Genomic DNA, 13,776 nt, shown 5'->3' with positions numbered 1-13,776 from the left:
AGGGCAGCAAGTTAATGTTACATTTTCAGGTCGAGGCAGCTGGAAGGGATTTTCCCTCTCTTCTACTACCCATTAAAAACAGTTCTATGTGGTTTGCAGGAGCAAGTCATGACCTCACATTTTCAGCTGGGCTATAAATCAGTTGGATTAAACATTGTGACAGCTTCCAAAGAGCCAATTGTCATAGGGCTTTGTGGAAAGCCTTGATAGAAGGGGATTAGAATAATTGAACAAGAAAGCCTCAGTGTCACAACAATAGATTCTCCCCTCCCCACTCATCAGTGGAGGCCAAATTGCTTGATTTTCTAGATCTCATTGATCAAAAAATGTGTCCCGACACAGAAGGAATACTGGTGGGTGGGTGTAGAGAGAGAATTCAGAGATACAAATTCAATACATAATAATGGGAAATGGTGCTCTATGGCACAGTATTAAAGTACACTGCCTAACAAACTTTTTCATAACAATAGACTTCCAACAGTATTGACAGTAGAAGTTGCTGCATCCAAATCATTAATGACTGCCAGCTTCAAGAAATGCACACCAGTGTTGTTAATAGTTACATCCAAATACATTCCTGCCAACTGTGGCACTAAAAGAAACACACATCGTTGCTTTTTAAAGCCTGCAATCCTTGCGATATAATTATATAACCTTTAGAAGACATCTGACGGCAGTCCCGTATTGGGAAGTTTTTAATGTTTGATGTTTTATTATGTTTTTATATCATCATCATCAAACCTTTTATTGGCATCGCATACAAACATGCATACAAATCAGTACAGAATTACCGCCTTCTCAGTGACACAAAACATTTGTCAAATGAAAGAGGCAAGGCAGTCTAACATTACATCTCTAGGTCTCCAGGGAGATCAGACGTCTGCAATGTGTTTCGACGACAAAAAACCAGATAAAGATATTTAGCCACTAACTTGGTGAGCTCCTGATTATTCCCCAATAATAGAAAATGTAACTCTAACTCTGGTTTCCATTTGGAACTGCGGGCAGAGATCAACATATAGTTTACATTTAAGAACCATATGTGTAAGAGTTTCCACCTGATGGTCTTCACATGGGCAAATTCTTCTCCTTCTACCATTCCCGAGAACCTTCTCCATAGGAGGTTTGAAGGATCTGAATTAAAATGCCCTTCTTTCTTGAGGATTAAGCAAAAATTCAAGATAATTGTGGTTAATTTCATGTGCCCAAGAAAGTTGAAAGTTAAGAGGGGAACATGTTTTCTCTGCTGCTGCTGTTAGTTCCTGGCGTTCAATGTCCCACAACCTAAGTTTTTATTGTAGCCTTGGCAGATGGTGGGGACATTGATCGCAAAGATTCCACTGACAGCCCAAGTTGCTGTACCTTTATGTTAAACCGTTGTAGCCCTGGGGAAAGAAAGGGATCTAGCAAAACTTCACTAGGGAGAGGATCTCTTATCTGTTGTGAGGCAGATGTTTAACCAGCATGTGAGAAATCTCGCCCAGGCTATGGTCTCTACCTTGTGTTGACCTCCCTCTAGACACAAGGCTGCATAGGGTACACAACGTGGGACAGCGAAAATCTTAAAATGGAAAGCTGCCTGCACTTGTTCTACCAGCTAGGTAAACCCTGGCAGCCAGACTGGAATTCCGTAGAGCAACTGAGCTATAACTTTGGCATTGAAGACCTAGAATCATAGAATCATAGAATCATAGAGTTGGAAGAGACCACAAGGGCCATCGAGTCCAACCCCCTGCCAAGCAGGAAACACCATGAGAGCACTCCTGACATATGGTTGTCAAGCCTCTGCTTAAAGACCTCCAAAGAAGGAGACTCCACCACACTCCTTGGCAGCAAATTCCACTGTCAAACAGCTCTTACTGTCAGGAAGTTCTTCCTAATGTTTAGGTGGAATCTTCTTTCTTGTAGTTTGGATCCATTGCTCCGTGTCCACTTCTCTGGAGCAGCAGAAAACAACCTTTCTCCCTCCTCTATGTGACATCCTTTTATATATTTGAACATGGCTATCATATCACCCCTTAACCTCCTCTTCTCCAGGCTAAACATGCCCAGCTCCCTTAGCCGTTCCTCATAAGGCATCGTTTCCAGGCCTTTGACCATTTTGGTTGCCCTCCTCTGGACACGTTCCAGTTTGTCAGTGTCCTTCTTGAACTGTGGTGCCCAGAACTGGACACAGTACTCCAGGTGAGGTCTGACCAGAGCAGAATACAGTGGCACTATTACTTCCCTTGATCTAGATGCTATACTCCTATTGATGCAGCCCAGAATTGCATTGGCTTTTTTAGCTGCCGCGTCACACTGTTGGCTCATGTCAAGTTTGTGGTCCACCAAGACTCCTAGATCCTTTTCACATGTAGTGCTCTCAAGCCAGGTGTCGCCCATCTTGTATTTGTGCCTCTCATATTTTTTTTGCCCAAGTGCAATACTTTACATTTCTCCCTGTTAAAATTCATCTTGTTTGTTTTGGCCCAGTTCTCTAATCTGTCAAGGTCGTTTTGAAGTGTGATCCTGTCCTCTAGGGTGTTAGCCACCCCTCCCAGTTTGGTGTCATCTGCAAATTTGATCAGGATGCCCTTGAGTCCATCATCCAAGTCCTTGATAAAGATGTTGAATAAGACCGGGCCCAAGACAGAACCCTGTGGCACCCCACTAGTCTCTCTTCTCCAGGATGAAGAGGAACCATTGATGAGCACCCTTTGGGTTCGGTCAGTCAGCCAGTTACAAATCCACTGAGTGGTAGCATAGTCAAGACCGCATTTTACCAGCTTCTTTACAAGAATATCATGGGGCACCTTGTCAAATGCCTTGCTGAAATCAAGGTAGGCTACATCCACTGCGTTCCCTTCATCTACCAGGCTTGTAATTCTGTCAAAAAACGAGATCAGGTTAGTCTGACATGACTTATTTTTCAGAAATCCATGCTGACTATTGGTGATCACAGCATTCCTTTCTAGGTGCTCACAGACTGTTTGCTTAATGATCTGCTCCAGAATCTTCCCTGGTATTGATGTCAGACTGACTGGGCGGTAATTATTTGGGTCCTCTCTTTTCCCCTTTTTGAAAATAGGGACAACATTTGCCCTCCTCCAGTCTGTCGGGACTTCGCCTGTTCTCCAGGAATTCTCAAAGATGACTGCCAGTGGTTCTGAGATCACATCTGCCAGTTCTTTTAATACTCTTGGATGCAGTTCATCTGGCCCTGGAGACTTGAATACATCTAAACTAGCCAAGTATTCTTGTACTATCTCCTTAGTTATTCTGGGGTGTGTTTCCTCTGCTGAATCATTTGCTCCAAATTCTTCAGGTCGGGCATTGTTTTCTTTATCGGAGAAGACTGAGGCAAAGAAGGCATTGAGGAGTTCAGCCCTTTCTGTGTCCCCTGTTTGCATTTCACCATCTTCTCCTCTGAGTGACCCCACTGTTTCTTTGTTCTTTCTTTTGCTACGAACATACCCATAAAAGCCTTTTTTTGTTGCTTTTAACCTCTCTAGCAAGCCTGTTCATTCTGTGCTTTAGCTTTTCTGACTTTGTGTCTACACGTGCTGGCTATTGGTTTGAATTCCTCTTTGGTGGTTTCCCCCCTTTTCCATTTTTTGTACACATCCTTTTTTAATCTTAACTGAGTTAAAAGTTCTTTAGATAGCCACCCTGGCTTCTTTAGGCACCTTCCATGTTTCCGCCTCATCGGTATTGCCTGAAGTTGTGGTTTTACTATCTCCCTCTTAACAAACTCCCAGCCATCATGAACTCCCTTTCCTTTTAGTATTACTGTCCATGGGATCTCACCCAGCACTTCCCTAAGTTTTATGAAGTCGGCTTTCTTAAAGTCAAGAAATTGAGTCCTAGTATGCTTGGCTGCTCCTTTCCGCTGTATAGTAAACTTCAGAAGAGCATGATCACTCGCGCCTAATGATCCTTCCACTTCTACCCCACTAACCAGGTCATCAACATTGGTTAGGACCAGATCTAAAATGGCTGTTCCTCTTGTTGCTTCTCCCACTCTCTGGACAATGAAGTTGTCTGCAAGGCCAGTGAGGAATCTGTTTGACCTTATGCTCTTGGCTGAGTTTGACATCCAACAAATATCCGGGTAATTGAAGTCCCCCATTACTACTATCTCCCTTCCTTTTGCATGCTTGGCCATCTGTTCCAGGAAGGCATCATCTATGTCCTCCGTTTGGCTTGGGGATCTATAGTAAACTCCCACAATGAGGTCACTGTTATTCTTCTCTCCCTTAATTTTGACCCAAATGCTCTCACTTTGGCTTTGAGGTTCTAAATCTTGGATCTCTTCACAGGTATACACATCCCTGACATATAACGCCACTCCTCCTCCTTTCTTGTCTGGTCTGTTTCTCTGAAATAGATTGTATCCCTCCATTATTACATTCCAATCGTGGGACTTATCCCACCAGGTTTCATATCCCCTCTGCCCTCTACCTTGAGGGCAGAGGGGATATGTGAATTACCTCTTGTTATAAAGAAACTCATTGTGGCCTGCATAGACATCTTACAGGCATTCACCACTGTTGCACGGTGCAAGGACCATAGAAGCCTATGATGGAATGTAATTCCCAGGTAGCTGAATTTGAATACCTGCTGGATGGGTTTCCCACCAAATACCCAGCTATAGCTTTTGCGTGAATTATGTTTTTATATGTGTTGGAAGCAACCCAGAGTGGCTAGGGCAAGCCAGTCAGATGAGTGGGGTACAAATATTTAAATTATTATTACCCTACTTAACCTGTGAGAAAGCCTCACTGAATTCAATAGGACTTACTTCAGAGTACATGTGTTTTGGACTTCGCTGCTATTGTTTAAGCAAAATGAAATACAAGAGGCGCTCCATATTTCCTTTTGCTCACATTGATTTTTGCCAGATATTAACATTAGGTCTGTTGGGGAAGTTTGCTTTTGACTATTTGTGTCTTAAAACCATGGAGAGAAAAGGAAATTGGGACTGAGGGAGATGTTGGTATAAGGTCTGGAAAGGCATACGCAAGCTTGATATGTACATGCCTCACAATCCCCCGGCTACAGATTTTGAAAATGCATTTTGGTGTTTGATTCTTTTTCTCCTGTTGCAATTATTTTTCACTGTTTCCAGTGCCACCCCCAACCAGATGAGCAGTGAATAATAATAATAATAATAATAATAATAATAATAATAATAATTATTATTATTATTATTATTATTATTTGTGGAAAAGTAAAAAGAGAAAACAGTAAATTGATGATAGATTTGTTTGTATTTTTGTACAAAGAAATGTTGTTTATTGTACACTGCTGTGGTATTTTGCAGTGTTTAGTGCTTTATAAATATTCCAAACAATAAACAAACAAACAGTTGTCAAGCAAGGGAGAGCACATGGCACTAATGGCCACACCTTGCTTTGATATTGACATTTGAACTGGGCTAACATTTTGTATATTCATTTGTACTCCTGGCGAGACAGGATGGACAGATCTTTCGAATTCGAATCTGGCTCTTTGTTGGCCAGTGATCCACATTTTATAACACATACCTCATTAATACTTCCACAGCCACAGATAGAACCAACAATCCTCCAATTAACCCAGGAGGGAGAGGGGGATTGACAGTTAATGAAACACCATGGGACTGTCTCCCCTGCTTGGGGTGCGGTTGGTTGGGTTTTATCTTCTAGGGATACTTACCCTATCAGACCTCCACCTCTTTCCCATACCATTTTGACCCAGGAGTCCTGGCCCAAGGATGACTTGTTATTGAGGGGATGTTACCCATCTATTGGGCAGGCTAGTATGGGATCTGGGATTTCCACAATTGAAGGGCTAGAGAGGAATGGCGGTGGGGCTAGATATCTCTATCGGCGAAGGGTTTCGAGATGCAGTGATCCTCGAACCCCTTCCAATCTATGCCCCATCCCAAGGGATGAGGGTAGGGAGAGCAAGGATTACACACCTCCGTCATTGGTGCTGTGCAATGCCAGGTCCATAGGCAACAAAACCGCCACCATGCGTGACTTTTTTGTCTCGCAGGGGATTGACCTGGCTTGCGTGACGGAGACCTGGGTACAGGAAGGCGAAGTAGTCTCCCTACATGAGATAACACCCCCAGGTTTCTCTGTCCTCCATCAATCGCAGACTGTGGGTCGGGGGGGAGGAGTAGCGTTGTTATTCCGGGAGGATTGCTCTTTCAGAGCTCTGCCATCACCGGCGATCTCCGGCATTGAATGTGTTGGTCTCGTGTGGGGCACCAAGGAGAGCCTGGCTGTCTGGCTGGTGTACCGACCACCCAGCACACCTGCAGCCACCCTGTCAGACCTGCTGGAGGTGGTGGCGGGCTGGGCCTTGGAGTTCCCAAACCTACTGGTTTTGGGAGACTTCAACGTCCATGCCGATGCCGCTCCCTCCTCACAGGCTCTGGACCTAGTGACTTCCATGGCAACACTAGGGCTCTCCCAGTTTGTTTTGGGCCCCACTCATCAAGCAGGCCACACGCTGAATCTGATCTTTGGGGCTGGCATAGATGTGATCATGCTCCCCGCTGTGGAAGTGCATTGGTCTGATCACTACGCTCTGAAAGCCAAGATTGACTTCCCGCTCCTCCCCGGCTCGGGTGGCGAACCTATTTGGGCTCGTCCGTGAAAACTGATGGATCCTGATAGATTCCGACAAGCCTTGCGGAACCCTGCTCCTCCTGGCGACTCATTAGATGACCTTGTTGAGGACTGGAATAACCGGCTCTTGGCAGCCATTGATGAGATCGCGCCTAAGCGCCCTCTGCGACCCGTCGAAACCGGGCACCTTGGTTTACTGAGGAGCTCCGGAAAATGAAGCGGGATCTCAGACTGCTAGAGCGAGTATGGCGACGGACTCGTGACGGAGCCTCAAGAGCATCTTATAGGACGCTTATGAAAGCCTATGAGATGGCTATGAAAGCTGCTAAGAAATCTTACTTTGCAGCTTCCATTGCATCCGCTAGCTCTCGCCCGGCACAACTTTTTAGAATAATTAGGTCAATAACGTCCTTAGGAGGACAACCAAATTTAAGTACAAATTCGACCCACAGCTGTGAGGCATTCGCGAGCTTTTTTGCGGAGAAAGTCCTGTTGCTCCGCCGTGACCTCCCTGCCAATTTAGATACAGTGACTGAACTGGAGGCCCCTCGACTGACTTCAGGTCCAGTGTTGGACCATTTCGATCGGATACTCCCTACTGATGTGGATAGATTCCTCCAAGTTGGTAGACCCACCACCTGCCTCCTTGATCCGTGCCCGTCTTGGCTGATTAGGGAGTGTCCAGATGTTGCGCGGACCGCCCTGGTTGAAATTATCAATTTGTCCCTTGACACGGGGACATTCCCAGGGGAACTGAAGGAAGCAGTGGTGTGTCCACTCTTAAAGAAAACTTCATTAGATCCCTTAGACCTATCCAATTACCGCCCAGTTTCAAATCTTCCATACCTGGGTAAGGTAATTGAGAGAGCGGTTGCTGAACAGCTTGGTAGGTTTCTGGAGGAAACATCGGCATTAGATCCATTTCAGTCCGGTTTCCGTCCTGGTTTTGGGACGGAGACGGCTCTGGTTGCCCTAACAGATGACCTCCGTAGACAACTGGATCGAGGTGGGTTAGGACTGCTGATCCTTTTAGATTTGTCAGCAGCCTTTGACATGGTCGATCATGATCTTCTGGACCACCACCTCGCAGACGTGGGGATACAGGGCATAGCCCGTAACTGGCTGTGCTCTTTTATTTCTGGTCGGGGACAGAGGGTGGCACTAGGGAGGGAAATGTCGTCGCGCCACTCCTTGGTGTGTGGAGTGCTGCAGGGCGCAATTCTCTCCCCAATGCTTTTTAACATCTTTATGCGCCCCCTTGCCCAGATAATCCAGAGCTTCGGGCTGGGCTGTCACCAATATGCTGATGACACTCAGCTCTATCTGCTGATGGATGGCCACACCGACTCGGCCCCGAACACACTGACCAGATGCTTGGAAGCTGTGGCTGGATGGTTTCGTGGGAGCCGATTGAAACTAAATCCTTCAAAGACAGAGGTCCTATGGCTAGGTCGGGATGGCATGGGGATGAGGGACCAACTCCCTTCTCTTGCGGGGGCCCAATTAGTGCCATTGCCTTCCATTAAGAGTTTGGGTGTAATCCTTGACGCCTCCCTTTCCATGGAGGCGCAAGTTACAGCAACAGCCAAGGCGACATTTTTCCACCTTCGCCGCATCAAGCAGTTGGTCCCTTACCTTTCCCGCCCCGACCTGGCCACAGTGATCCATGCGACGGTCATCTCCAGGCTTGACTACTGTAATTCGCTCTACGCGGGGCTGCCCTTGAAGCTGTCTCAGAAACTCCAGCGGGTACAGAATGCTGCAGCGAGGCTCCTCACGGGGTCTCTGCCATGGGAGCATATTCACCCAGTGCTTTTCAAGCTGCACTGGCTCCCGGTAGAGTACAGGGTCAGATTTAAGGTGCTGCTTTTGACCTTTAAAGCCCTTCACGGCCTAGGACCCTCGTACCTACGGGACCGCCTCTCCTGGTATGCCTCACGGAGAGCCTCAAGGTCCATAAATAACAACACCCTAGTGGTCCCAGGCCCTAAGGAAGTTAGATTGGCCTCAACCAGAGCCAGGGCCTTCTGAACACTGGCTCCGGCCTGGTGGAACGCTCTGCCTCATGAGACCAGGGCCCTGCAGGATCTGATTTCTTTCCGCAGGGCCTGTAAGACAGAGTTGTTCCGCCTGGCCTTTGGCTTGGAGCCAATTTGATTCCCTCCCTCCCTCTCTTTTTTCTTTTCCTTCTCCTCCTGCGACGAGGCTACATTTTAATATTTTAATGTTCCATTATTTTAATGTTGTATTTTATTTTTGTTTTTAAGTTGTAATCATTCATCTTGTTTTTATTATTGCTTGTAAGCCGCTCTGAGCCCGGCCTTGGCTGGGGAGGGCGGGGTATAAATAAAAAATTATTATTATTATTATTATTATTATTATTATTATTATTATTATTATTATTTGAAGTGGAAAATACTTTGACAGCAGGCTGCTGTCTGAAGTGACTAGAATATTTTTGTTTTTAGCCTACCTTGGCTTGCTTTATAAGTTGAAAAATAGCTTCCTTTCTCTTCTGCCCAAGGGAGCTTGGCAATGCTCAAACACTTGTGTTCTCTGACCCCAGCAGAACCTGCTCTCAAAACAGATCCTTTGGTGTTCCTTGTTGTTCACTGAGGACCAACATTTCAGCCTGCTTCACTCTTATGTCTCTGGCATTTTTTAAATTAAGCTTAGCTGCTCTTGATGAATTTGTTTCCTGACCTTCACCCTTGAAAATGGCTCTTTTGCATAGGAAGCGAAGGACAGGAAGGACTTCTGCCATTCCTACATCCAAGACTTGGTGAAGGAAGCGGCTGACATCAATATGAAGAATGAGTCCTTGCAGAAGCTCTGGCCTCAGATGTTCATTGAACTCGTCAGAGACGCAGTGATTGAGATTCGCAATAAGGATTCCTACATGAAGCTCTGCCTGCAACGGATTGCCAGTCAGAAATCGTAGGGACATGGCTTCCTCTGCCCTTCAGGGCCACCCTACATTTTCCACAAAGGCCTAAAATAGTGTAAAAATTACCATCATTCTAGGACAGTGTGTATGTGTGTGTGTATGTGTGTGTATATATATATATTCCATTGAAGAAGCCTCATTTTCACCGTAAAATGTTCCCTCTTTTGCATTTTCAGATGGAGTTCTTTTTCCTTGTTCAAATATACACCCGTGTGTCTATACACCAGCTTAAAGCAGCAATATGCAGGTAACTTGGTATCTGTGCTGTGGTTTACTGGCTGTTTTTTGTTGCTGATGCTGCTGTTCTTTTTTGCTAGAGCGCTCAAATTAACAGGTAAAAAGTCCCACTCTCTCTTATCCTCATCCTTTCAGACGTTTTCCTGATTTGGCACTATTGTTGTTTGAGTTGGGGCAGAACTTCTCGGATGGAAATACTGGATTGGGGGGATTGAAAAATCAATAAATTATTCTTTTTGTAAACCCCAAATTTGATCTTTAGAGAATTGCTTTCATTTGGTTACAATGGCACCCTGCAATGCTAACCTTAAGGATTCAGTAGCAAAAGGTACTAATAGATCCTGCAAATACTAAAAAAAATCAGGGATTTTTTTTAAATAGATTTTATTTTTGCATTTTCTATTTTGCATAAACAAATGAATTAAATATGTAAACATATAATCACTTTTGACTTCTCTCCCCCCCCCCCATTGTGGATTTTAATGTAATGATTTCCCCCTCTGCATCTCTTTCATAACTCAATTTTTTATAAATCCTTTGTCAATCCATAGTTCAAATTTTTACTACAAGTTTTCTGTCAATCCTACAAATGTATGTAATTGTTTACAATAGCTTTTCAAATAAACTATAAACTTTCCCCATTCTTTATTAAAGACCTCCTCTTCCTGGTTTCTAATTATTCCTCTAAGTTTTGCCATCTCGGCGTAGTTCACCAATTTTAACTGCCACTCTTCCTTGGTCAGAGTTGTACCCTCTTTCCGTTGCTGGGCTAACAGAGTCCGCCTGGCCGTGGGCACGTACATAAATAGTTTTGTCTGGTCCTTCGGGATCATAGAATCATAGAATCATAGAATCATAGAGTTGGAAGAGACCACAAGGGCCATCGAGTCCAACCCCCTGCCAAGCAGGAAACACCATCAGAGCACTCCTGACATATGGTTGTCAAGCCTCTGCTTAAAGACCTCCAAAGAAGGAGACTCCACCACACTCCTTGGCAGCAAATTCCACTGTCAAACAGCTCTTACTGTCAGGAAGTTCTTCCTAATGTTTAGGTGGAATCTTCTTTCTTGTAGTTTGGATCCATTGCTCCGTGTCCTCTTCTCTGGAGCAGCAGAAAACAACCTTTCTCCCTCCTCTATGTGACTTCCTTTTATATATTTGAACATGGCTATCATATCACCCCTTAACCTCCTCTTCTCCAGGCTAAACATGCCCAGCTCCCTTAGCCGTTCCTCATAAGGCATCGTTTCCAGGCCTTTGACCATTTTGGTTGCCCTCCTCTGGACACGTTCCAGTTTGTCAATGTCCTTCTTGAACTGTGGTGCCCAGAACTGGACACAGTACTCCAGGTGAGGTCTGACCAGAGCAGAATACAGTGGCACTATTACTTCCCTTGATCTAGATGCTATACTCCTATTGATGCAGCCCAGAATTGCATTGGCTTTTTTAGCTGCCGCGTCACACTGTTGGCTCATGCCAAGGTTGTGGTCAACCAAGACTCCTAGATCCTTTTCACATGTAGTGCTCTCAAGCCAGGTGTCACCCATCTTGTATTTGTGCCTCTCATTTTTTTTGCCCAAGTGCAATACTTTACATTTCTCCCTGTTAAAATTCATCTTGTTTGTTTGATCTCTGGTCCTATAATGCCTAAAAGAAAAACTTCTGGTTTATTAGGAAAAGTTATCTTCAACATTTTTTCCAGTTCATTATATATCATTTATCATCTTTTATCATCTTACATGACCACCACACATGATAAAAAGTACCCTCTTTTTCTTTACATTTCCAGCACGTTTTAGACTCTTTTTTGTACATCATAGCTAATTTGCTGGAAGTTAAATACCAGCGATAACATCAATTTCATATAATTCTCCTTCAGAGTGTAACACACTGTATATCCCCCCCCCCATTTTTTGTTATTAATTTTCACAAAATTATAAACAAACATAAATCATAACTGTAATGGTTCTAGGGGTTGCTCGTGCGTAAGTTGCCGCCACTCCTGGCTAGGTTACCTGGTTGAACCCTTTCTGTCTAGACAGCCCTTCACTTTGTGACTGTCTCAGTCGCTGGCAGAATCTGTCAGTGGGCGTTTCTTGAACCTCTTCCAGCAAAGAAGTTCTTTGACGCCAAGTCTCCTCCTACTCTCCCTGCGCGGAAGTCTTCTGCGCAGGGAGGGCGTGGGCAGCGGCGTACCCGTGCTCTCCCTGCTGGTCTCCGGTGAAGAGTCCTGGAGCCTCCTCTCCGATTCCCCCATCTGCCCCCCTTCTCCACTGGTGTTACGCTGATTTCCTTCCCCAGCAGATGGGCTGCCTCTCTCCCTACTGGGACCCTCTCCGGCATCCCTCTGGAGCCTTCCCTCCGCCTCTAGCTCCGATGGCAGTTCCCTGACATCCACCTCCCCCCCAGGACCCCCTCCACCCCCGGCCCGACCTTCTGATCCAACCTCATCCCTTTCCTCGGCCGACGATGCGGGGAATCCCCTGAAGGAGCTGTCGCCCTCCTCTGAGGATTCAAAACCCACTTCCCACCCGCTCCGATTTCTTCCCGCGGGGTGGGCCTCCCAGTCTGATTCTTCTCCCTCTGACACCTCCCCTCCCTCCTCTTCGGAGGCAGGAAAACCCACAAAGTCCTCTTCGTCGTCTGTGGTTCCAAATTCTTCCTCCCAGAATCTCGCTAGTGGTTTGGGTTTATCTGGGAACAGGCTGTGGAACTCTTCCACCAGATACCCGTCATTGATCACCTCAGCGGGGACCCACGTGTTTTCTGACCTGGGCTCTCCCAAGCTACCAAGTACTCCACCTGGCGCCCTCGCCACCTTGAATCGAGTATTTCAGTGGCTTGGTTGTGGTGTTCCCTCTCCTCTACCCGCGGGTGGGTGGTGACTCCTCCCTCCCGCCCCGGAAATTCCCGCCCCTCTCTGTACGGTGAGAGTAAGGACCTATGGAACACCGGATGTATCTTCATGCTGTCAGGCAACTTGAGCTTGAATGCCACAGGGTTCATCTGCTGTGTTACCTCAAAAGGTCCCAGCCGCCTTGGCTGCAACTTCTTGCACCCTCCCTTTAGGGGTAACCCTTGGGTTGATAACCACACTCGGTCTCCCACCCGTATAGCCTCCCCCTCCCGACGGCGCTTGTCTGCCTGCCTCTTGTAAACTTCCTTGGCCCGCTCCAAGTTCATCTTGAGTTGCTGGTGCAAGGCCTCCATTTCTTCCACAAACTGCTCTGCCGCAGGTACACTCCATCCTTCCTCCCCCCTCCCCGGGAAGGCCCTGGGGTGACACCCATAATTGGCCATGAACGGGCTCATTCCCATGGACACATGTTCAGCGTTATTGTACGCAAATTCAGCCAGCGCTAGTTTCTCTACCCAATCGTTCTGTCTCTCACTGATGTAGCAGCGTAGGTATTGCTGGAGTATACTGTTCGCTCTTTCTGCTTGCCCGTTGGTTTCCGGGTGTCTCGCTGTCGAGAAGCCCACCTCGACCTGCAGCAAGCTCATGAGCTTCCTCCAGAACCGGGAAGTAAACTGTTTCCCGCGGTCTGAGATGACCCTCAAGGGAGCCCCATGCAGCCTGAAGATGTGATCCACAAACAACCTGGCTGTCTCCTCTGCCATCACCGCATGTGAGCAAGCTATGAAATGGCACATCTTCGTCAGTAGATCAACTACTACCATGACTGCTGTCTTCCCCCTTGACTTGGGCAAATCTGTCATAAAATCAATGGACACCACCTCCCAGGGTCTTCCCAGCGTGGGTAAGGGTTCCAGTAACCCTGCGGGGGCAGCCCTCTCCCCCTTTGCCCTCTAGCAGCAGTCGCACCCCCGTACATATTCCCGTACATCTTCCCTCACCCTTGGCCACCAGAACTGCCTGGTGACAAGCAGCATGGTTTTGTGCTGTCCAAAGTGCCCAGCTGTTGGGTTGTTGTGGAGTTGTTTGAGTACCTTTCCCCTCAAGGTCTCCCCCGGTACATACAGCGCCCCCTT

General features: G+C 46.4%; 2 protein-coding genes across 10 annotated transcripts in view; both read left to right on the top strand.

Annotated features, from left to right (window-relative positions):
- LRRC49 (leucine rich repeat containing 49) overlaps nucleotides 1-10,424 on the top strand; it is a 79,455-nt gene extending 69,031 nt beyond the window's left edge. For 8 of the 9 annotated variants that reach the window (XM_053364392.1, XM_053364394.1, XM_053364393.1 and 5 more), the window contains one exon: nucleotides 9,334-10,424. In XM_053364392.1, coding sequence (XP_053220367.1) covers nucleotides 9,334-9,540 — 207 coding nt within the window. In that variant the 3' untranslated portion in view covers nucleotides 9,541-10,424. Of the gene's footprint in view, nucleotides 1-2,472; nucleotides 2,522-9,333 lie in introns of those variants that run through there. The other variant, XM_053364395.1, reaches the window with a different exon arrangement.
- The window catches only part of THSD4 (thrombospondin type 1 domain containing 4), a 507,461-nt gene that overhangs the window by 1,691 nt on the left and 491,994 nt on the right, over nucleotides 1-13,776 (top strand). The gene's annotated exons all lie outside the window — the stretch shown is intronic.

The sequence above is a fragment of the Podarcis raffonei genome, chromosome 14, assembly GCF_027172205.1.
Source record: "Podarcis raffonei isolate rPodRaf1 chromosome 14, rPodRaf1.pri, whole genome shotgun sequence".
Lineage (NCBI taxonomy): Eukaryota > Metazoa > Chordata > Lepidosauria > Squamata > Lacertidae > Podarcis > Podarcis raffonei.
Note: the sequence above shows the minus strand (reverse complement) of the source record. Positions and strands in the feature narration are given on the sequence as shown.